The sequence below is a fragment of the Hypomesus nipponensis genome, chromosome 5, assembly GCF_054491055.1.
Source record: "Hypomesus nipponensis isolate SF chromosome 5, ASM5449105v1, whole genome shotgun sequence".
Classification (NCBI taxonomy): Eukaryota; Metazoa; Chordata; class Actinopteri; order Osmeriformes; family Osmeridae; genus Hypomesus; species Hypomesus nipponensis.
In genome coordinates this window covers 9,640,517-9,664,149 of record NC_140365.1, presented here as the reverse complement: position 1 = coordinate 9,664,149, position 23,633 = coordinate 9,640,517, and the positions used below count along the sequence as shown (strand labels likewise).

At 47.9% G+C, this 23,633-nt stretch overlaps 3 protein-coding genes across 4 annotated transcripts; all 3 read left to right on the top strand.

Annotated features, from left to right (window-relative positions):
- Positions 1–926: 926 nt before the first annotated feature.
- Positions 927–7,022, top strand: tmem135 (transmembrane protein 135). Of its 2 annotated transcripts, none has more exons than XM_084697878.1 (15): positions 927–1,097; positions 2,165–2,292; positions 2,691–2,783; positions 2,999–3,032; positions 3,137–3,202; positions 3,384–3,430; positions 3,596–3,637; positions 3,755–3,934; positions 4,043–4,112; positions 4,317–4,484; positions 4,592–4,655; positions 4,858–4,934; positions 5,094–5,192; positions 5,343–5,410; positions 5,540–7,022. In XM_084697878.1, the coding sequence occupies exons 1-15, from the start codon at positions 960–962 to the stop codon at positions 5,688–5,690; spliced, it is 1,425 nt and encodes a 474-aa protein (XP_084554004.1). In that variant the 5' UTR covers positions 927–959; the 3' UTR covers positions 5,691–7,022. The 2 variants fall into 2 exon arrangements, with proteins under 2 accessions (XP_084554004.1, XP_084554003.1); XM_084697877.1 differs by having other exon boundaries at positions 2,691–2,798.
- Positions 7,023–7,467: 445 nt separating this feature from the next.
- On the top strand, positions 7,468–16,134 carry rskrb (ribosomal protein S6 kinase related b). Its single transcript, XM_084697880.1, has 13 exons — positions 7,468–8,047; positions 8,845–9,135; positions 10,001–10,084; positions 10,268–10,336; positions 10,598–10,667; positions 12,771–12,878; positions 12,995–13,035; positions 13,142–13,169; positions 13,477–13,566; positions 13,967–14,055; positions 14,537–14,647; positions 14,778–14,891; positions 15,093–16,134. The coding sequence occupies exons 1-13, from the start codon at positions 8,018–8,020 to the stop codon at positions 15,339–15,341; spliced, it is 1,374 nt and encodes a 457-aa protein (XP_084554006.1). The 5' UTR covers positions 7,468–8,017; the 3' UTR covers positions 15,342–16,134.
- A 394-nt stretch (positions 16,135–16,528) lies between these two features.
- Positions 16,529–23,568, top strand: aldocb (aldolase C, fructose-bisphosphate, b). The gene is made up of 9 exons (XM_084697879.1): positions 16,529–16,644; positions 19,451–19,563; positions 19,692–19,903; positions 20,578–20,632; positions 20,736–20,896; positions 21,107–21,190; positions 21,407–21,581; positions 21,916–22,115; positions 22,271–23,568. The coding sequence occupies exons 2-9, from the start codon at positions 19,452–19,454 to the stop codon at positions 22,361–22,363; spliced, it is 1,092 nt and encodes a 363-aa protein (XP_084554005.1). The 5' UTR covers positions 16,529–16,644; position 19,451; the 3' UTR covers positions 22,364–23,568.
- Positions 23,569–23,633: the final 65 nt, after the last annotated feature.

Below are 23,633 nucleotides of genomic sequence, written 5' to 3'. Positions count from 1 at the left end.
CCAGGAATTGCTGCAAATGACCTTGTGAAAGCTGGAAATTCTCATGTTCTTTCACTTGGTAATATTTTGAATGTAATTTCAATGTTCTGTTGCAATGAATTCTTTTGATTGTAATTTGTGTTGTTATTGCTTTGTGTAATTTTATGTTGTGAATATTTTAAAGAGGACCCCAAGAAGATTAGCTGCCATTAAATGGGCCGCTAATGGGGATCCTAATAAAAATTAAATGAAATGAGTACAGTCGTTTAGCCTTTCTCTCAATTTACTTTTGTGGGCAGGTGCATACAGTAAACATAATAGTAAGACTTTATTTATACCTCACTTTTCATACAAGAATTGCAGCTCAAAGTGCTCAATCTTTAAATCTTAAAGTGTGTGTGCTATCCTTTAATATACAATATTAAAAAATGTAATGTATAAAAATGTACAACTAAATATTGACAGAACTATACAATATAAAATACAACAAAAAATATGAGAGTGCATTCGGGCAATATGTGGTAAAGTGACAGAGTGTCAGTGTCAGTTTGGGACCTCAACCCTCTGAGCTTAATAGTGTAGCTCATAGTGTAGGGATAGCCTGAAGCTGGATTTCTGAACAGCATGTCTGTCCGTTTTGTTTAGCTTAAATGCATGCGTTCGGTATGACACCTGCTGACTGACCACCTGTAGTACAAATAGATCTTGTGAAAAGCATTAATTGAATTGGGCTAATGATGTTTCCTGCAACTATACATTTATACATATGTTTAACATTTGATGTATTGTACGTACATATATATTTTTTAAGAAATACAAGTAAAGAATAAATCAATCATTTGACAAACTAGGCTAATTAAACCTGAATGTCCTCCAGTTACCTGCCTACCCTTCAGAAATCGGGGGCGCGCTTGTTTCGGAGAGCGCGCATTGTTGAGTTGAGGATAGCTACTTTTGGTCTGGTCCAGCAGCGTAGAGACATGGCTGCTCTTAGTAAGATTCCGCACAGTTGCTACGAAATTGGACACACTTGGAATCCTTCATGTGTCCATTCTACCTTGGACATAACTGCAGGGGCTCTGGAGGTCTCTTTTAAAATATATGCACCGCTATATCTGGTGAGTTATGAAGACCTTTACTGCACCAGCTGGCTAGCAAATTAACTATGCTAACATTAGTAGCTAACCTAGCTAGTTGGTGGTTGTCAGAGCTACTGTTAGCTAGCTGGTGGGGGCCCAAGTTTATGCATGCTACAATTGACCTGCAAAGTAGCTAGCTAGACACTGGAAACATTCATATTCAGTTACTCTCTTCTCCTGTCTTTTCACTCATCTTTTATTCAAAGCAGTTTTAGCTAGCTAGCTGGCTTGCTGTCTACAGCAAATACAAAAGCTAGCGGTACTGTACCAAACGTAGCCTTCAAGTGCTGCCTACCACAGTATTTATTGAATGACAGTTATCGCTAGAGCTAGCAACTTTTCACTTGTAGTTTAGTTTCCTTCTTGCTCAACAGAACTTCTCTTTTCTTCCTTGTTTCTACTCATAGCACCCGAGTTAACATCATCTAACAACTGCCGAACCGAACTTTCAACTCGTTTATTAGCTGGCAACTAAATAACTAGCCAGCTGACTACTACTGACTGTGCTTGTCCGTCGTCAATTCGAAAACAGTGTGTTGCTTCTTCAACAACAATGTTGTCTATTTTAGGACACTTGACTTGCCCCGAATTCTTCCTACTACTAATGTTGCATTGGAGCCTACATATTACACACTGCAACATACACACCCTGGGTTCACTGACATTGACTCTGGCTTTATTTCAGCACTCCCTGTTTCTCTCGGTCAAATACACATTTGTAGTCTCATGTCTATGACCGGGCTGCCAGTACATGTTTCCAGTTAGACCTTAAATCAGTGTAAGAGGCTTAGTGGTCTACTTGAGTATTCAGACTGAACTATTGCCAACAATCATCTCGTACTTGTTTCCCAAACTCAAAATGTTCTGCAACTTTATAGCTATTGTCCTCTTTCTTTCACATCAATCTATGTTGTACTTTGTCGCACTGAATAGCCCACCTAACTGAAAGCCTCCCTGTCCTTATTAGTCATTTTTGTGTCTGTTTTATCAAGGTCAACTAGCACACTCACTGCAATACTATACTACTATGCGTGTCCGTGTTTCAGATTGCAGCCATCCTTAGGAGAAGGAAGAAGGAGTACTACATGAAGAGACTGCTCCCCGAGATCCTCCAGTCCACCTCTTTCCTCACAGCCAACGGAGGCCTTTACATTGCCTTCTTCTGCATTCTCAGGTGGGCACGCTTGCAGCATTCTTTGGCTGCATTTCCCTGTGCGCAAACACTTCGTCCTTGATCCAGTCCACACCCGTCGGACACCCAATCAAAGTTTCCAGACATGACCCTTTGTCCCCCGTAACGGGGTGGAAAGTCCACAGGAAGGAGATGAGACAGATAGCTTGTGATACTCCGACCAGTGTGACGCAACTCGCCCAATCTAAAGAAAGTGCAAGCCATTGCTTTGAGACACGCAGTCTAAAAAGTAATAGTGTCCAGCGCCGTTTTTAATGCTAGATCTATGTTTAGTGTTAAGCTGGTAGTATTTACTTGTCCTCTCACCTAGTTGGCCCCTCGATAAACATAGCCGCCGTACATAGCTAATGGCATGTGTTTGTGTACCCCGCACGGCGTAGGAAACTATTTGGTGGGTTCTACTCATGGACGGCAGGGTTTGGAGCGGCGTTGCCGGCGTCTTACATCGCTATCCTTCTGGAGCGGAAGAGCAGGTGGGACTCTCCCCGGTAGTTCATGTTCATGTCCCAGATCTCTTGAGCCAGTGCAAACAATCACAACAAACACAACGAGAGAAAAACATGTAAAACAGCTACTTTCACTGTGTCAGGCTGTAGGGCTATTTATGAAATGTACTTTCTGTTCTCTCTCTCTCTCCCCCCCTCTCTCTCCTTCCCCCCCCCCTCTCTACTTCCCTCTGTGCTCACAGGAGAGGGTTGCTGACAATATACATGACAAACCTGGTACAGGCTTTAGTTTGGTGTCGTCTTCAGTTTTTCAATGCGGCCACATGGCCAGGCTGTTGTCAGACAGACAGGCGTCTTGACTGTGCGCTCTCCTCCTCCAGGCCACCGAGACAATCTTCCGCATGGCCGTGACACGAGGCATCGTCAACCCACTCAAACACGGAGAGGTGACCTCACTGGCCTTGAACCGAGACTTGACACTGTGGAGGAATACAGAGATGGAGGGGTTGAGAGATGGGAGGGAGGGAGGTGGGTACAGAGATGGGAGGGGGGAGGGTTGGAGGGGTAGAGGCGGGCGATATGTGCCATGGGCGATATGTGACCCCCCCCCCCCACGTGTCTCTGTAGGTTCTCCTGTTCTGCATGACCGCATCGCTCTACATGTTCTTCTTCAGGTGAGGGAACCGGGGGCACCTGGGAGAGACAGTCCACATTTGTACACCGACAAATCATAAACCGTCAAAAATAATCATGTGATCGCCATCAATTCATCACATCGGGCTGGCCTATCGCACTCGGGAGTTGTGAAAAGAAGTGACGTTTTTAATCATTTCCCCCAGGTGTAAAGACGGGCTCAAGGGCTTTGCATTCTCAGCACTCAAGTAAGCGTTCACGGGATACAGACATGCATTGTGGCTCCAAGGAGCTCCAAGGAGTGGCTCTAACATGAGACGGCTGATGGAGGCCGAGTTGACGAGGCTGTGTCCTATCCCCTCAAGGTTCATCGTGGGGAAGGAGGAGATACCCAACCACTCAGCCCTGACAGAGAGCGCCCGCCCCGACCCTCCTGAGCCCACGGTCGCCGCGGAGACGGAGAGGTCACCGGCGTCGGCGGGAAGCCCCGATCCCAGTAGGAGATCGGGGCTGCTTGCCCTCACGAGACGGCTGCTGGAATCTGTGTGAGAAGAAGTGCATGCGTTTGAAAGGAAAGCACGAATACACGTTTGCAAGCTCACATACAGTTCTAATGGTGTTGACTATTTATTTATTTATTTTCCTTCCTCAAGATGCAAGCACGGTCCCAGACATAGATGTTGTAAACATTATCAGGAGAACTGCATCGCCTACTGTATCAAGGTAAGACTGGAAACCTGCTTCCCTCCTTTTGCTTCGTCCCTCAGAAATGTCCTCAAGACAATACTTCCTGTATACAACAGTAAATATCTACATACAATCACAGATCTTTTAAGGAGGGGGGCCAGGAAATATCTGATGGAACAAATGGCTTTGCTGTAGCGCAACAACGTCTTGTGTGTTTGCCTTGCCTCTTGTGCTGCTCAGGGCTTCGTCCGTATGTTCAGCGTGGGCTACCTGATCCAGTGTTGTCTGAAGGTTCCCTCAGCGTTCAGACAGGTGTTCACCAAACCCTCCCGCCTCCCCTCCCTGTTCTACAACAAAGAGAACTTTCAACTCGGGGCCTTCCTGGGGTCCTTTGTCAGTATATACAAGGTATCGATCTGTCACCCTCTCCTCCCCCCCTTCACCCCCTCCTTTTGTTCATTTTCTCGTGCCAAACTGTAGCGGAGTCGCGTCACATTTTTGTCCCCCTCTCCCAGGGAACCAGCTGCCTCCTGCGCTGGGTGCGTAACCTTGACGACGAGCTGCACGCCCTCATCGCGGGTAGGTCACACTGTGTGCTCGCTGCGATTGGCTGACGACAGGCCCGTGGATTATTACAATGTTATAACTGTTCATTGTTCCCCTCCCTCGCCCGTCCCTTCTCTCTACTTCTCCCCACCCCGGCTTTCCCCCCACCTCTCTCTACTTTTGACGTCTTTCTCTCTCTCTCTCCCTCTTTTTCTTTCCCTCTGTGTTTCTACAGGGTTCCTGGCTGGCATTTCCATGTTCTTCTACAAAAGCACATCAATCTCGATGTATCTCTTCTCGAAGCTGGTCGAGGTAAGACCAGCTCCTTTGTTCATATTCGTGTGGGCCTGTGGGTGGAGAGCTCACACATCAGCTTGTCGATTGTTTAAAAAATAAAATAAAAATAAAAATCAGATCATTGATGGGACAAGCGTGTTTTTAAGTCTTGCCGTGCTGTTTGTCCTATGTTAGACCATGTACTTCAAGGGGATCGAGTCCGGACGCTTCCCTTACTTCCCTCATGCCGACACTTTCCTCTATGCCGTCTCCACCGCCATTTGCTTTCAGGCGGTAAGGCGCTGACACACACACACACACACACACACACACTCTAAAACTCTCCGACTGCCTCAGAGCACGTAGCCTCGGTGGTGACGGCGCTGCCGCTGGTTAAAGATGCAGGAGCCAGCTGAGTCACCACGCTCCTCTCTTGTGTTGCAGGCGGTGATGGAAGTCCAGAACCTCAGGCCTTCCTACTGGAAGTTTCTGCTGCGTCTCACCAAGGGCAGGTGCGTGTACGTGTGCACGCGCGCGTCAGAGCGTGCGAGTGTCGGACCTAAACGTCTAAACACGAAACAAAGTCATAAAGATCTACAAGAATAACCTTCCTGTCCATCTCCCCCACCCCTCTCCCGCAGGTTTGCTCTGATGAACCGGCATGTTCTGGATGCGTTTGGGACGCAGGCGTCCAGGGACTTTAAGGGCTTTGTGCCCACACTGGACCCCCGCTACACAACAGTGCTCACCCAGACTCTAGCCCCGCCGGGGGGCGATATCACGCTGGGATGATGACCTGAGGACCAGGCTCAGGGACCAGGCAAGAGGACCCAGCCTGGTGGAGGAAGAGGAGGAGGGGGGCTGGAGCTGGTCAGACCTAACCCCCCCCCCCTCCTCCCTACTCCCTTTATCCATGTGAAGCAGGCAGCCTGGCTGTCCGGATTAATATGACGGCATGGGCTTAAGTAATCCATACATTGTCATAGCAGCACTTAAACGGACATGAGTGATTATATTGTGTGATTGATTGGGGGAGGGGGAGGTTGGAATATGCCAGGGGCTGTTTGGGGTTGGTGGGGACTAGCAGGGTTGGTGGGGACTAGCAGGAGTCTGGGAGATGAATTTGTCCTTGCTTTTGACATGGAGAAGGCCTAACCATGACATGGGTCAACTGGTGCATCAGCGTAGGATGTGGAGTGACATCACGTGATTAGGTAGTCGATGTGACCGTTTTAGTTTTAACGGTTGAGTGAAGTTCGGCCGCCTGCGTTTTCCGCGGCAACCAATCCGCTCTGACACAGGGATCTAACAGTCGTTCTGGTGAACATAGATCAGCATTTCATCTCTCACATGAATCGGCAACACTCGACCAATGTTTTGATTTTGGCCACACAGTTTGTGTGTGTGTGTGTGTGGGGGGTCACTATTTGTAATGAATTGTAATGCTCGACCTCGTCAGATGTCCCTAGCTACTGGAAAGATTACAACCAGATATAACAGTAAATCCACATCCCAAATCAAGCCCTAATCCCTTGGCCGGACACTTGTGGAGATTTGAGGGGATTGGACAGGTGATCGTATAGGGGAACGTCCAACCAGCAGGGGCAGGAGGATCTGTCCCTCGTACACCTCTCCGATCCCCCTCACCTCTCTACGAGTGCTCATGGGATAGCCCGAGGTCAGGGATTCGTTAGGGACGACGGCATCCTAGCCCTGTAGAATGCGCCTCTGCGTGTGTTAGACGTGGCTTCGCGTGTTTACGTTGAAAGGGCACCCTGTTCTGCATTGACATCCGGTTTCCGGTCATCAAACCAGCTTTACAAACACTCCCCACCTCCACGTCCCCCTGCTCAGAAGGAGGCCGTGATTGTGAAGAGATGCCATCTAACAGAAATCCCCCTGTAGAACGTAGCAGAAATCCTTTTAAAATCTAGCAATATTATCAGCTATAGTATGTATGATACACAATTATAATCAAAAGCGTATACTGTGTCAAATACCAGTATGAATGTTTGTAAATGTATGTATAAAAAATTAAGGATAAGAAGAATTTGTCGTTGTTTTAAGAAGGTGCGATGGCTTTACATTAAAATATTTGGTGGGAGGCTGCTGGGGTGGCTGCTACATTGCTGTTGCTACTCACTTGAGTCTACTGAGAAGCTGATGCACAGACTGGCCACTAGATGGCTTTCACTGACAACAAAAAGGTGAAGATTGAGAGAAGTTCGGTAATCAAAACTAACTTTGATAAAAGTAGACACCTCAAACAACAACAACCTTATACCAGGTATAGATACGACTATGAGACCAAAAGGTCCACAGCTCCGGAGAGCAGGGAACAGCTCCTACGTGCTAGCTTGGATAGTGTCAAATGCTGGGCTGAAGTCTGTCTGGACCACATAGCTACCGCTGCCTATTAAAAGTGCCCTGGGAACCTCCTTATACCGTTTATTTTTCCTGGAATAGATGATGGTGTTAGCTGAGCGTGTGTCACTGCCCAGCACATTATGAATTAATGTCCTGCAGATGGATTTATTTTCGTCCGATAAACAATTCACTAATGCACAGATTATGGGAAAAAGGTTTCAAATTATCCAAAAGGATGAAGCGTCAGGTGTCAAAATAATTCATTAACCTGGATGTTCACTACGGTATTAATTTGTTCCTGTTTGGATCGGCTATTTAAATGATTCAGTACTTTTGTGACTTGAAGCATCTCTTTTGAGCTATATGGGGTAGGTGACCGTGTGTGTGCGCGGAGGAGGAGGGGAGTCGCACTAAAGAAGCACGCGGTCTTATTGGATGATAAGGACGTGGGCGGATGTACGGTGACGTTGCCCATAGCGGGGATTAACTTGTTTATGTCGCCATCTCTACCGCAATTATAATACCGGACAGCTACAAAACACGACAGCACATATACTTTAGAAAGATAGTCATATCTTTCTTTAAGTTTAATTAGACCGTATACAGCGGTGTACAAGTCTATGTAGTCGACATCTTGCAAACAGAAACGGGGGGCTATGTGTACAGTAGTAGCGCGCAGGTTGTGAAGGTGCACGAGGATGAAGACTGGGGAACGTAAAATGAGGTTACTTGGTTGATAACTTGTGAATGAAATGGGGGCCGATGCTAGTAAAAGCAACAAGGTGAGTAAGTGAAGAACCGCTGCATGTTAGAACGGTGACGCACATAACGGGGGTTCCCAAAACCTACCCAGACCGCGGCGGGCATGCTTGAAACAGATGGAAGTTACAGAATTTGTGTAAAGAGTTTGGTGAGGGGAGCCGTGAGGGTTTAACTCTACATATACATTTAGATCTGACGCATCACACCCAATCTAAGGGTGGATTTAACTGTACGACTTGCAAAAATATGATATATGAACGTGAACAGTTGCAAATCTTCTTCCAATGGCCTTAGATGGTTTAGGTGGATATTTTTCTCACTGTACACAGCACAGATGATAATGACATCTTGGATGGTTGAACATGCACTCGAAGCTTGCGCTAGAATGCACCAAACGCCACGCTCTGTTGCCCAAGAGGCGCATGTGACAGTAGAGTCCGTTCAGTGGAACAGATGAATCTAGGCCACGCTTCTATTCTCTCTGGTAAACGTCGCATCACGGAACTTGGAGCGAGTGTCTGCGGGGTGCACTGTATCTCCGTTAATGCGTGACGCACGCAGGAGCCTCGGGGGCCATGGGTCAGGTCCCAGGAACCACGACAAACTATGAGTATGCTAATCTGAGATATCAAAAATAGGAGAAAAAAACACAACCCTCAGCTATGAAAAATAGTACAATATGGGTGGAGACTCATACTCTGGACTCTGTGTATAATAAAATAGTTATATCATCTTAGTCTCTATGGGGGGGGGGGGGGGGGGGGGGCTTTTCTTTGTATTTCCTAAACTAAACCACTGCATCCTTCCCTCCGTGTAGAGGCCCACCCTGGAGCAGGAGGACGGCCAATGCTCCTCAGGCTGGCGGGGGTTCCTCTCCAGCGTGGGTCTGTCTCTCCCAGCAGGCCTGTGTCGCCTGGCCCCCTCAGCCCTGCGTCTGGGCCACCGCCGGATGCTCCAGGACAAGGCCCCCTCCATACCGGACCACGTGCTGGGCCTGGGGGCGGTGGGGCCTGACAAGCTGAGGGCCGAGTGGAGCCTGCCCGGCTTCGTCTCCATGTTTCTGCCTGAGTTCCCCCACAGAACGGTGCCTGGGCACGAACACTTCCAGGTGGGCAGGTCTTCTTGGCTCGCTCCAGAGGCATTGTTAGACATAAAACTCTTATTTCATAAGGCCCTTATTTCATGTCCCTTTTTCAAGCTTGCTGCTTCTTTTCAAGCTTGCTGCACACAATTCAGTACAAGGCTATATAAACTCCCCTTGCTTAATATACAACAGTTCAGGGACGCAAGTTTGATATCAGCTTTGGCAGGGACATCAATAGTTAATGCGAGCGCGCACATTTTTTTTGCATTCATCTGAGCGCAAATCCTGTTTTCTTTTTTTTGCTTCATGTCATATAATAATGTAATAATGTTTTTATATTTTAGTCAAAATAAGATGATGAGTGGGCCTCTCATTTAGAAACTATCTTTAGTTTTGTAATGTTTTCTTAGCCTACCTCAATTCTGACTTGTGTGCCAAGTCACCTGGACTTCTGTGTGCGTGCTGCAGTGGCTATTTGGTAAGCTCAGAAGAGCGCGCTGACATGGAATTCTGCGTGCATCGGTTTGTGTTTTGACTTTTACACGCGTTTTACAAGCGTTGATTGGGATACTGCGTTTATTTTTTCCGGGATTATCAATCTAAATGAATGCACAAAATAATAAAGTATTAAGTATTAATTGTTCAAACTCAAACATTTGAGATTGTTCTAGATTTTACTGGGGCACAGCAGATTTGTACTGGGGCATGTGCCCCAGTAAAAAGGGTCTAATGACGCCCATGGCTCGCTCACTTTAGCGCACACAGGCACAAACACTGTCGATTTATCCATCCAAGGTTTTACATTGTTATTGTGACATAAAACTGAGCTAAAAAAAAAAGTGTTCACTTTCAGAAAGAATTATGAATTCTGTTCAACCTCTCCTTTCAGGTGCTGGGTTATATAGCCAAAGGCTCTTTTGGGCCCATTCTGAAGGTTAAGGACAAAACCAAACAGAAAACCTATGCCGTCAAAGTAAGACACCTCTACCTATGGTGTTGTGTGTATGTTTGTGTGTGTTTCATTGGGTGTGTCTGTAGTTCCTATCTAACAATATAATTTGAAAAACAAATTTGACAAAACTAAACATGCACAAATCGCTGTTTGCATCTTTAGTACGTAGACCTTCAAATGTTTTGGGTATATGTGTGTCCTCAGATGATTCCCAAGTCAGAGATTCTAAGACTCGGCGTTCTGGAACAGTCCAAAGAGGAGGTGATTGTACAGGTGAGAGCAGATCCTGTCTAAGTACTACATGAAATGAGCCAGTCTACGGGCAGTGGACCACTTTGTCCAGCTTCGTCTAGACACACAACTGGCTTTGTTCCCGCGGAGAGCCAGTAATTCCCTTGCGTAATCTCTGTCGCTGTCAGAGGTGGTTGGTTGGTTGGTGGGCCACAATGCAAGACACCAAGAGAACCGGTACCTCTATCTGACCCCCGACCCCAGTAGCCTTGTGTCAGCCTGACCTCTGAACTCTGCCCTCAGCGTCAGGTGCATCACCCATTCGTCCATGACCTCCAGGACTGCTGGCAGACACAGCGACACCTCTACATTAGTGAGTCACAAAGGGAACAGTTAGACCCTGACCCCTACCACTGTCCTAGCACCAGCCCCCGACCCTACCACTGACCCTGATCCTACCACTGTCCAGCCCCTGACCCTGACCCTGATTCTACCACTGTCCAGCCCCTGACCCTGACCCTGATCCTACCACTGTCCAGCCCCTGACCCTGACCCTGATCCTACCCCTGTCCAGCCCCTGACCCTGACCCTGATCCTACCACTGTCCAGCCCCTGACCCTGATCCTGATCCTACCACTGTCCAGCCCCTGACCCTGATCCTACCACTGTCCAGCCCCTGACCCTGATCCTACCACTGTCCAGCCACTGACCCTGATCCTACCACTGTCCAGCCCCTGACCCTGATCCTACCACTGTCCAGCCCCTGACCCTGATCCTACCACTGTCCAGCCCCTGACCCTGACCCTGATCCTACCACTGTCCAGCCCCTGACCCTGACCCTGATCCTACCACTGTCCAGCCCCTGACCCTGATCCTACCACTGTCCAGCCCCTGACACTGATCCTACCACTGTCCAGCCCCTGACCCTGATCCTGATCCTACCACTGTCCAGCCCCTGACCCTGATCCTACCACTGTCCAGCCCCTGACCCTGATCCTACCACTGTCCAGCCCCTGACCCTGATCCTACCACTGTCCAGCCCCTGACCCTGATCCTGATCCTACCACTGTCCAGCCCCTGACCCTGATCCTACCACTGTCCAGCCCCTGACCCTGATCCTACCACTGTCCAGCCCCTGACCCTGACCCTGATCCTACCACTGTCCAGCCACTGACCCTCGCCCACTCTCTCTGCCCCTGGCCTGAGCACACTTTCAGCCCTAGACCCTAGCACACTTTTACAGAATCTACCACTGTCCCTGCACCTGCCCCTAACACCCTGTTCTAGCCCTAGACCCTAGCACACTTTTACAGAATCTACCACTGTCCCTGCACCTGCCCCTAACACCCTGTTCTAGCCCTAGACCCTAGCACACTTTTACAGAATCTACCACTGTCCCTGCGCCTGCCCCTAACACCCTGTTATAGCCCTAGACCCTAGCACACTCTTCTAGGCCTACACCATAGGACTCTGTCCTAGACCCCAATCATAGCACCCTGTCCTTGTCCTAGACCGTAGCATGCTGTCTTGACAGGTGCTACTTATTTTTTGCTTATCTTAAAAAACTGCTTGCTGATTCAACAACACCTTGCATCAGCAAGCAGCTGCTCTCATCTTCCCCCCTCCCCCTGACCTCTACTCTAACTCGCTCTGATTCAGCCACCGACTCAGAAAATATGACCCAGTTTCCTCCACTTGTCCCTGCTCTTCCAATCCCCCCTCCCCTGAGCCAGCCCTAGGACCAGATGTTGACTGCAGCGACCACTCAACTACTGTGCTTGCATCTCAGCCACGGGAGTTTACCCTCTAGTCCACCACCTCCTCAAATTTCTCCCAACAGACACCCTCTTGTTTGTGTGTGTGTGTGTGTGTGTGTGTGTGTGTGTGTGTGTGTGTGTGTGTGTGTGTGTGAGAGAATCAGTAGCAAAAGAACCTGACACCTCCTGTCACATCCTAGTGTCTCCCATCACTTGCATCACCGTATTAAGTGTCTTCACGTCAGACAAGGGTTACAATTAATTGGTCAAATACTGAAGGTGTGCTTGATTTAGTTCAACCTGCAGGTAAATCCTAACCTGACGTTGCAAGATGGCTTGTCGCACAGAACCATCTGTGAGGTCGTCCATGGACACTGTTTGGCAAAGGGGAGGCACCTTCAAAAAATACTTTCTGGTGATTGGATTAACCAGCAGTCTATCACAGTTTATCACAGGTTAAATTCAACCACACCAGTAGCTGGCAGTAGTTTCTCATAGGATGCTGATTGGCACTGTGGTTACAACACAAACCGATAACTTGGAGCTTGGCAAGATAAATTCTCGCGTGGTCGTGATCTCGCAAAACCAGGTCTCTTGCAAGGTTAGATAAACCAAGCGTACCTTGACCAAACAAACCACAGTGTTTGACGAATGTATTTGACTCTGCTGCACACCTGTTTCGAGTGCTGTGGTAACCCTCCCCTGTGGCTCCTCTTCAGTGTGTGACTACTGCAGCACGGGAGACCTGTACACATACTGGGTGATGATTGGCCAGTTTGGAGAAGACACAGTGAGGGTTTTTGCAGCCGAGTTGGGCTGTGCTCTTGGTGAGTTCACACACGTACAAAAGACACCTTTTCCACACACACTTCTGTCTGCCTGCTTCTGAGTGTGGGCCCTGCAGTAGAGTTGTTAAAAACAGCTTCTTCTTCTCTTTTTACAGGTTTTCTCCACGACTTTGGAATCATCCACAGAGATGTAAAGGTAAGAGGCAGTTCATTTGATTTGCCATTTGTCAGTGTGAATGTATTGAGATACAATGTTTTTTATTTATTTACTATTCATCTTATTGCTGTCATTTCTTTCATAGATGGAGAATATCTTGCTGACAGAGAACGGTAAAAGAATAAGCTTCTGGTTATTGATCACCAGGTGGCAGTATTAGCATGGTTTTCCTCGGATTATTCTGGAAAATGTCTCAATTTCCACAAAGCAAACTACCCTAACATCAAGACCTATTAAATATGCTAATTTACACATCCTATGTTTTAAATAGTTTAATTGAGTGCTGTTTTTGAATTTTCCTGAAATTTGAACAACCTTGTGTAGAGAATACGGAATTACAATCCAAACGTGTTAGAGATACGGGTAGAGATCACTGAGGGGGTTTTTGCGGTTCAGTCATATGTTTGGTAAATGTTCCAGGACACCTCCGTCTGGCAGACTTTGGCCTGTCCCGGCGCCTGGAGAGAGGAGGAAGAGCCTTCACCATCTGTGGAACCATCCAGTACATGGGTGAGGGATCCAGGCCTGGAGATGATCAAAATTCAAACCAAACTTTATTTGTAATGTTTACAGAATCAACAGATGTGCTGTACCCCCCCCCCCCCCTTAGGGACTTGGGACCCTGGCACAAAAACAAATGCTATTTGTGGTATGTCATTAGTCAAATGGCTGATTTGGAAAGACATCCTCACATGATAAAATGTGAGTCATGTGGTCAAGTTGTTTTCTAGGGAAGTTCCATTCAGTTGAGAGGCAAAGAAGATGGAACACATACAGATCGATGCGTTGATGATGCATCCTGCACCATGAATGATGTTGTGTTACAACACGTTCACGCGTGTGTGGAATGTGTACGGGACGTGACATGACTAGTCCGATACGGTCCAGTAAGCATGCTCTGTCTTCTCAGCCCCAGAGGTGCTGAGTGGGGGACCCTACAGTCACGCAGCTGATTGGTGGTCGCTGGGCATCCTGCTCTTCTCATTGGCTACTGGGAAGGTGAGGTCATTTAGCAGTGTGTGCCATCTTGTGTGAATGAAGCGTGTCAATGTATTCTATGTATGAACATTGGACTGAGTCAGTGCCCTTTTATTATTGATATAATAAATACTATAATATAATGGTTATTCCTCATTGTGCTAGGAGTTGAATGGTTTTTTTGAAATGCCTTGTAGCTATTTATAGAAGACAGACCGACAGGCTGACAGTCTTTTACAGCCTAAATTAGTATTTTTTGCGTCTTTTCTCAGTTTTTTCTCCATCCATGTCTCATCTACCTCCCTCTCCCCTCTCTCTCTCCCCTCACCCCCTCTGTCTCTCTCTCTCCCTTCTGTCTCTCCCCTCTCTCTCTCCCCTCACCCCCTCTGTCTCTCTCTCTCCCTTCTGTCTCTGTCTCGCCCCTCCCCCCCCTCTTCCTTCTGTCTCTCTCTCTCCCTTCTGTCTCTCCCCTCTCTCTCTCTCTCCCGCTCCCTCCCTCCAGTTCCCGGTGCCTCCAGAGCCAGACCACTGCAGTATGCTGCGGAGGGTGAGGTGTTTCCCCTACGAGATGCCCCTCAGCTTCAGCCCCCCGCTGGCTCTGCTCCTAACAGAGGTGCCCACACACACACGCCGACACGCGCGATGATCCCACACATATCCCACCTATATCAATATGGCGACGGCTCCATCTTGCCTCCTGACCCCTCTCCTCCCCGTCTCTCTGCTCCTCCCCCCGGTCGCAGCTACTGTGTAAGACGCCAACCCGCCGCCTGAGGACACTGGAGCGTTTTAAACGCCAGACCTTCTTCTTCGGTTCCACCTTCGACCTTGTCCTGCTTCAACGCCAACCCGTAGAGGTCAGTGATCAGTTAAATACCAAACCAATAACGTGTACGCAAATAAGACAAATAACCCACCCGGTAATTAAATATTGGGCATTTACTGCATACACAGTATTGATTTCACAAATGGGAATGCACACAAACGATTTTAAAGATTTGCGAAGGTCTCGGCGGACAAGACACGTGTCATTGATCTGCTACTGCGCCGTCGCCTAGGTGATCCTGGAGCTGAGGGAGAGGCCAGACAGAGCAGCCAAAGCCCGACGAGGCCTCACTCTGTCCCTGCAGCCCCTCAAGGGCTTCGACTACGACGGCCTTCTCAGCCCCCCCGCCACGCCCGACACGCACCCGGACCCCGACGGGCACGCTCCCGCGTGGGCCGACACCCCCCTCCCCGGCCCCCACTGGAGCCCGCAGGAGCCAGCGCCCCAGGGGAACCCCCCAAAGACGGAAGTGTTTGTGTGAGAAGACCGTCCGGAACCCTTTGACTAGTATCGCCTCTCGGTGGTTTACATGTGTGCATGGCATGACTCTCTCACTCTCGCACACAGACACACACTCACGCCGTGTCCTATCGAAGACTCTTTCCTACATGCTGCCTGAGATGTGTTTTCTCCAATCGTGAGGAAGACGTAGAATACACTGGAAGCTCTGAGCTCAGATGTGTCTAAAATTAGACCGGCAGATCCTCATTGACTGAAGATATACCAAAATAATGTTCTATATATGCAGGCAACTGCAGCATGACCCACCCAGAACCTCCCCTCACAGTGACTTCCTGTTTCTTTTCCCCGCCCCATTGCGTCCAACCTCTTTTGCAGTTAAGAAAGCATTGGCCAATGATTTAAAGGGGTGTGTGTTGCCCACACCTCCGATATCTACACACTCAAACACACACATTCAGGTTTTAACAAGGTAATATTGTTTACTTCCAGCGTGGATTTTTGGGACCTAGGACTAGGGCTTTGGATGAGCCATACCGTAGCACCTCTATGCACTTGCCTGACTGATTATTTTCAGATGTTATAAAAGATTGCCCTAATGTGAACCCAGTATGCCTATTACACCTGATCCTGGTCTTACTTATATGTCATTAGACTGCTTGTTTATAAGATTATCTGTGGGATTTATTTAGAGTATTATGGATGCAATTCTTTGGATCAGTGTTTTTAAGTGACTATTGCCAGCTGTCTAACTCAGTATTTTTCTAATTATTTACTGGTAACTCAGATGGAAATATTAAACTGTTTACACATCAGATCAAGTGTTGGTGTCACCTGTGTGTGTGTGTGTGTTCTCTGGAACAGGATGTTCTCGGTATTTAAAAAAGACTGCTGATTTATCGATCTAAAGAAGCTTGAACTTTTTTTTTTTTTCGTTCCCTTACATTAGAATAAGAGATATGAGGGAAGGATTGAGGAAGGAAGAGGTGGAGATTTGAGGTGCAGGGGGGGTGATGCCATGTCATAATGGTCTGTTTGCAGGGCAGGGGTTGGTGGGTGTACGGTTATGCGGGCATCACACAGCACACATGGAAGGCAGACCCCAAAGAGTCGTGATGCTGATGCAGGCGATGACATCACGATCTCGCCATCCGCGCATGTCTTATGAATATGCTGATTACGTGATGACGCTAGGCCCCGCCCCTGAGGCTTTTATGAAAAGTCACGTTGCGCTGCGGCACAGTTACAGCCGACAGACTATTCACATCACCGCATCCTTCTGTCGCTCTCCCACCTGCTGCAGCTTTCTCCAAACACATCATCAGGTAAGAAACAGTCCGTTAATGCAAACACTACAGCGAACGATGTAGGCCTATATGTTATTTTCTTCTGTTCACTTATTATGGAGTTTAAAATTAGCTACCTATTGTATGACGCAGGCAACATTAACACAAACGTAATAGTTTCCGTTAAGGACAGTATTTAGCAAGGACGGTCTTGCACCGTAGCAAGATTTATCGGTGTAAATTCGAAAGGTTAACGCTAAGTGTCTCGGTTTCCTATCTGAAAGTTAGGTTTCTACATTCAGCCTGTTGCAGGAATACGAGAACGGGAAGCTGTGTCGCTACGTCTAACCGCATTTTGAAATACTATTGCCAATAGGCAAATGGTGATGGTGCAATTCAATTTACTGTCATCCTTGCTTGGGCCTAGGTTTCCTGAAACGTAGTTAATCTCTTGTCGTATTTTCTTAAATATTCGACCTGGTTTGCATTTTGCAGCCATCAAACAGAACCACAGACATAAATGTGAGCTACAGGACCACAGGTCGCACGTGCAACGGTACACGTTGATCCTCTTACCTCTGGATAAGAGTCCAAAATAAACGGCCATACCACCAACCTACTTTAGACAGCTGCATCATCCTTATCGTCGTCATCGCAACAATGTCTGTCACCGTGTGTGCGTGACTCCCCACTCCCACCCCCTTGGCCTACGTGCAGAAGAAGACGGTCTATCCCTCGTGACCAAATGCCCCTCTGTCGAGGAACCCAATACTCCGGTTCATTCGTTAATATATAATCACCTGACATACAGCATTATAGAGTCGGATGTTATGCGTGTGTGTGTGTCTGTGTGTGAGCCATTTACCAAGGTGAGATGATTTTGCGCAACATAGCAAGAGACTATGGAAGGGAGGACAGTTAGCCAACGCCTTTTGATGTCGCAGTGCAGAACCTGTGGTACTTTTTTTGGTAGTCTGTCTCATGCCACCACAAATATTTTTCCCCCTTTTAACCTTGCATCTATCACTACCTGCAGTACATTGCTATGGAATTCTGGCCACATTTTAGGTGACATTCAACCATACGACAAACAAACCCTTATTGACACGGCTTTCTGTAAAGCTTGTGACCTTCCAATATCAGCAACAGGCAGACACACACACCATGCAGGTCCCTCAGGTCTGCCAATTGAACATGTAAATACTGTTCTCTTCTCCCAAAAGATGTTCTCCACAAGAACAATCTGAAACCTAGCTTATTCCCTGAAGGACATGTCCTCATTGGATGAGATGTGAGCACATTTGTGTGCGTGTGCGTGTGTGTGTGTTTAACACACCAGCCAGTTTGAGGAATGCTGAGTGTAGGCCACTGAATGTTGTTATCTCATGGCTGTAAGCTGGGGATTAGCAGAAAGAATACACAGTGTGTCAGGTCATACCCTTCCATAGCAACAGAACTGAGCAAACTTGTGGAAGAGAACCCACTCGGTACAGCCCAAACTCATTGTTATTCAAAAAGGGACAATACTTATTTTTCTTCTGTGAATATTAGCTCCTACTTTGGTTAAAAAGTGTTGTTTCTGATCCAGATTCAGCCCTTGCCTCCGGCAGGCCAAACTCTGGAGAGGGTTGGGGACAAATGGACTACAATCCCTGGTTTTGATGTGTAGATTTCTGACACCTGCACCTTATACAAGATGTGCATACGTGGATAGGCATTGTTATCATTCTCTAGCAGCCTAGCCATTCTTCTGTTACAGAACTGCAACACATCCTTGTTTAAGGCCTTGTTTAGGATTTATGACCCTGGCACACAAGCCGCCATTTTGTGTCTGGTACCAGGATAAAAGTCCTGTTCCATCGTGACTAAAACATGAGTGTCAAATGCTTTTTTATGATGTCTATTAGATGTACAAAATAATAACGTGTCTTAAAAGGTGGAAAAAGCTCTACAATCTAAATGTGTGTGAGTGAAAGTAGGTATCACACAATCGAAGAGGCCTGTCACTGCTTGTTTTCTGGCACACTAGTGGAAAGAATGTTTTAGAATGGAACATTTCTATTGGTTGGTCCATTTGTGTGTGTTGGCTAGTTCCAGAGTAGGTATTGATTGGTGTCGAGTGTGCCTATATTGTGCCGTTTCTCTAAATGACGAAAGTCACCCACTGGACAGACATGGCCCCGGGCAGGAGATGAGAGAATTCATGGAGGAGGATCGAAAGAGGACGAGGAAATGGAGAGACTAGGAGAGAAATTGAGGGAATGAAACAAAAATAAAAGGGTGACTGCAGGAAAGATGTTTGGGAGAGGGTTGTTATGAATTGTGCTCTCCATCAGCTGTAATGAGGATTGGCAGTAGACCGTATAGGAGAGAACGATTGCGTAATCCCTCCCCCTCTCTTTCTTCTCTCTATCCTCTGTAATCACTATGACTACCGTGTAGTGTGAGGGGGGGGGGTAGTGGTGTGGTTGTAGCCACGGTTACGTAATGGCCTGCTTATTTACGCGAAAGTGATGGAGGGTACTGTGGAAGAATGCGGAATGAAGGCTATAGAACACAGAGAGCAAGTTTGTCTGCATGTCTGTGCGTGTGTGACAACACTTCCTGTTTAGCGAGGCCAAACTAGGCTTGTCATACACCACATATCCAGGCTGTCTCATATCATTACAAGTAAAATATGACGACACGTCCTCAACAATTGCATCCCTGACATACTGTCGCTTCTGCTGTGACACTTCTTTGTAAATATTGCTCTCTCTTCTTTCTCTTCTCTCTTTTCCTGTCCTCCCTCTCTCCCTTGTTGCTTCCCTTTTTCTCTCATTCTGTCTCTCTATCTGTGTGCCAGTATGACTCACCAATACCCAGCGCTGACTCCGGAGCAGAAGAAGGAGCTGCAGGACATCGCTGAGAAGATCGTGGCCCCAGGGAAGGGCATCCTCGCAGCTGATGAGTCCACAGGTGTGTATTTCCCTTCGACCTGTGATGGTGCACTACAGTGCCCATGCTTACCTTCAAGTGTTTCTGTGCACTTTCACGACATTTCACCACACCGTGCAGTCACACTTTGTGTGTGTGTGTGCGCGCAGGCAGCATGGCCAAGCGTCTGAACCCCATCGGGGTGGAGAACACCGAGGAGAACCGCCGCCGCTACCGCCAGCTGCTGTTCACGGCTGACGAGCGCATCGACAGCTGCATCGGGGGGGTCATCTTCTTCCACGAGACGCTGTACCAGAACACGGACGATGGCACGCCCTTCCCCCAGCTCATCAAGGACCGCGGGATGGTCGTGGGCATCAAGGTGGGTGTCCGTTGTGGCTCCGACCCAGATTCCTTCAGCAGGGGTCAAAGCCTGTTTGTTGAGAGGACTGGAGTCCTACTTGGCCTGTGCACGAATGTAAGACAGTGGTAACTGTCTAGACCACGCAAGGCAACCCGTTTTAATGACTCATTCACTGATGAGGCTTTGTGTATTCCATACAAATGCACTCTGACACAGATACACTCAAATCAGGGGCAGTGAGTGTTTAAACAGACAACATTTGCATTTAGTCATTCAGCAGACGCTCTTATCCAGAGCGACTTACAGTAAGTACAGGGACATTCCCCCTGAGGCAAGTAGGGTGAAGTGCCTTGCCCAAGAACACAACGTCATTTGGCACGGTAGGGAATCGATCCGGCAACCTTCTGATTACTAGCCCGATTCCCTAACCGCTCAGCCACCTGATAACATGTGCACACACACAGTGTGTATTTCCAGAGGATTAGCTAAGCTTAAGGACACTTGTAGGTACGTTGAGGTCAGGCTCTGGGATGACCAGTGCAGTGTTTGTCAGTCAGAGGATTTCTTTACGTAAACCTTCCCCCGATCTTACCGCAGTACTTTCCGAGATCCATAGATCCTTCATATAAATACTGTAACAGAGGCTTGTTTTATGATCAGTGTGTTTTACCAAGCAAGATCTCTCCCTGCAGGTGGACAAAGGTGTTGTGCCCCTGGCCGGGACTGATGGAGAGACCACCACACAGGGTAGGAGCGCGCACACACACACATACGCACACTCACTAAATCATTTATACCCACCTACCGCCACACCCTTGGTCTCATGGTGTGTTTGTGTGTGTGTGTGTAGGTCTGGATGGACTGTCTGAGCGCTGTGCTCAGTACAAGAAGGATGGTGCCGACTTCGCCAAGTGGCGCTCTGTGTTGAAGATCAGTGAGAACACACCCTCTGAGCTGGCCATCATGGAGAATGCCAACGTACTGGCCCGCTACGCCAGTATCTGCCAACAGGTGTGTGTGTGTGTGTGTGTGTGTGTGTGTGTGTGTGTGTGTGTGTGTGTGTGTGTGTGTGTGTGTGTGTGTGTGTGTGTGTGTGTGTGTGTGTGTGTGTGTGTGTGTGTGTGTGTGTGTGTGTGTGTGTGTGTGTGTGTGTGTGTGTGTGTGTGTGTGTGTGTGTGTGTGTGTGTGTGTCGTTCCGTAACACAATGCGTTGTGTTTCAGAACGGTATCGTTCCCATCGTGGAGCCTGAGATCCTTCCTGACGGAGACCACGACTTGAAGCGCTGCCAGTACGTCAGTGAGAAGGTGATTGATCCTTGTGACCCAAGCAGTGCAGCCAACCAGATACATGACAGTATAAGAAGACAACACATTAGTATAGAGCACACTACATCATAACGTACTTTATTATTCTAATCCCATTTAATGCCAATCTCTGACTATTCTTCCATAACCCAGTTACCGCCAATGTTTGACTTTTCTCTCTCTCTGTCTCTCTCTCTCTCTGTGTCTCTCTCTCAGGTCCTGGCTGCAGTGTACAAAGCTCTGTCAGACCACCATGTCTACCTGGAAGGCACCCTGCTGAAGCCCAACATGGTCACCCCCGGACACGCCTGCCCCAACAAGTACAGCAACGAGGAGATCGCCATGGCAACCGTCACCGCTCTGCGCCGCACTGTGCCCCCCGCCGTAACAGGTCCGACACCCACTGTCACTTTCACTTGGCCTGGAATCGAATGGGTATTGGTCTGGAACCTCTCAGTTCATAATTTTATTTCCAAGGAGTGTGGTCAGTCCAAAATGTCTCTGGACGCAATTCGATATCATTTGATTGAAACAACCAATCAGAGCAACAAAACATGACATCTCGGTTGTTCGCCTCAACTGTGCTCCACTCTACAGCCATTATATTAAGTCTGCCCCATACCAGATAAACAGTTGTGATTGACCAGGCCTTATTGTAGTCTGATAGAAATCAAGGGGGTGGCTAGACCCAAAACCAATAAAACGGCTGCTTCCCTCCCACCCAGGTGTGACGTTCCTGTCTGGTGGCCAATCAGAGGAGGATGCCAGCATTAACCTGAACGCCATCAACACCTGTCCACTGGCCAAGCCCTGGGCCCTGACCTTCTCCTATGGCCGTGCCCTGCAGGCCTCCGCCCTCAACGCCTGGAAAGGAGAGCGTGACAATGAAAAGGCTGCCACAGAGGAGTTCATCAAACGCGCCGAGGTACAGAGTCAGAGTGCCCATATCACAGACATGTAGAACCGTCAATCCTTAGCAATGTAACAACAAACCCAGTCACCCCCCCCCCCCCACACACACACACACACACCATCTAGTGCAGCAGTAGTAAACCTCTGTTTCCTTCCTCTGTCCTCCAGGTTAATGGCCTGGCAGCGCAAGGGAAGTACGAGTCCTCCGGAAGCTGCGGCGCCGCCGGACAATCCCTCTACGTGGCGAACCACGCCTACTGAGCCCCTCGCTGCACATTCCACTGCCGTCAACCAATAGTTTCCTCTGCTGCTGCTCCGCCCCTTCCCCCCACCCACCCACCCCCCCTCTAGTCACAGGCCTGCGCTGTCTACTGTACTTTAGGACTGTCGTGGCGACGTTGATGCGATGTGACCGAGTTTGTTTATTTAAAAGCTATTTGTGCTGTATCCATGCTAAAGAAAAGACAGAGGGTCCAAACCTGTGCTTGTGTGAGCAGTAGTTGAAGTTTAGTGGGCGTTTTAGAAGGAACAGCTCTTAATCCACGACGGTGCAAGTCAAGAGAATTACGGTTTTCTTTACTAATTGTTTGCTAACAGTAACAATTGTGAGGATGACAATTGTGACCTGGTCGAATAACAAGTCAGTAGTCACTCAATACCTGTCTTCTTTCACGTCAATCTACTCTGTTTCGCTCATCTTCCCGCAATCCGTTCACCACCGACCTACCTTTGCCTTTCAGTCCTTACTCTCAATTCAATCACTCCAGAGCAGCTCAGATCTTGTGTGTGTAAATCGTGTGTTTCGCTTCTGTCTGAATGCAGTAGGGACTCTGTACTCGCAATACTAACAATCTCCCTGGCAGCGTGACCAATCAAAAGAACCGATAACATCCGTAGTTAAAGACCAATCAAAACTAGATTACATCCTATGGCAACCAGTGTGTGAAGTGTTATTTATGCAGAGTTTTCTGTGTGATTCAGAGGAGTGGAGGGGTATTGGTATTCACACTCTCACCCCAGCCAGAGACTGAAACCTAGCCGAGGTGGATGGGTGGACTGGAAACCACTAAACACCAAGTCTCAACCTAACCTTTCTGTTTTACTCCTTCTGACCTCCAATGATTGGGACTCTCCCTGTGTCTAACGTGTCATCAACATATTAGCTTTGAATTACATCGTATTGAGTTATGTGACAGTGTTGATATATGTGACGCTTGTTTGTGTTGATCTTCCCTTGCCCCCCTCCTCGACCAATGGCCAGAGAAGTAATAAGAATGAATCTGATTCTGTCTGTCCTGGGTAGAGAGGGCCTGTATATGAGGTTTGTAAGGGATGGGGGTGTCACTGCTTTGTTGGAATACTGTGATGTTTGTGATGTTGGTATTGTTCTTGAAGCACTTGGTGTGTCAAATAGTGGACAAACTTACAGAAAACTACAATAAAAAAATTACAAAAACTATTAGAAACGTTGTGTGAACATTCCTTATTCCTTCCACAGTGGGGTTTTCAATAATCATTTTCCATTATTACA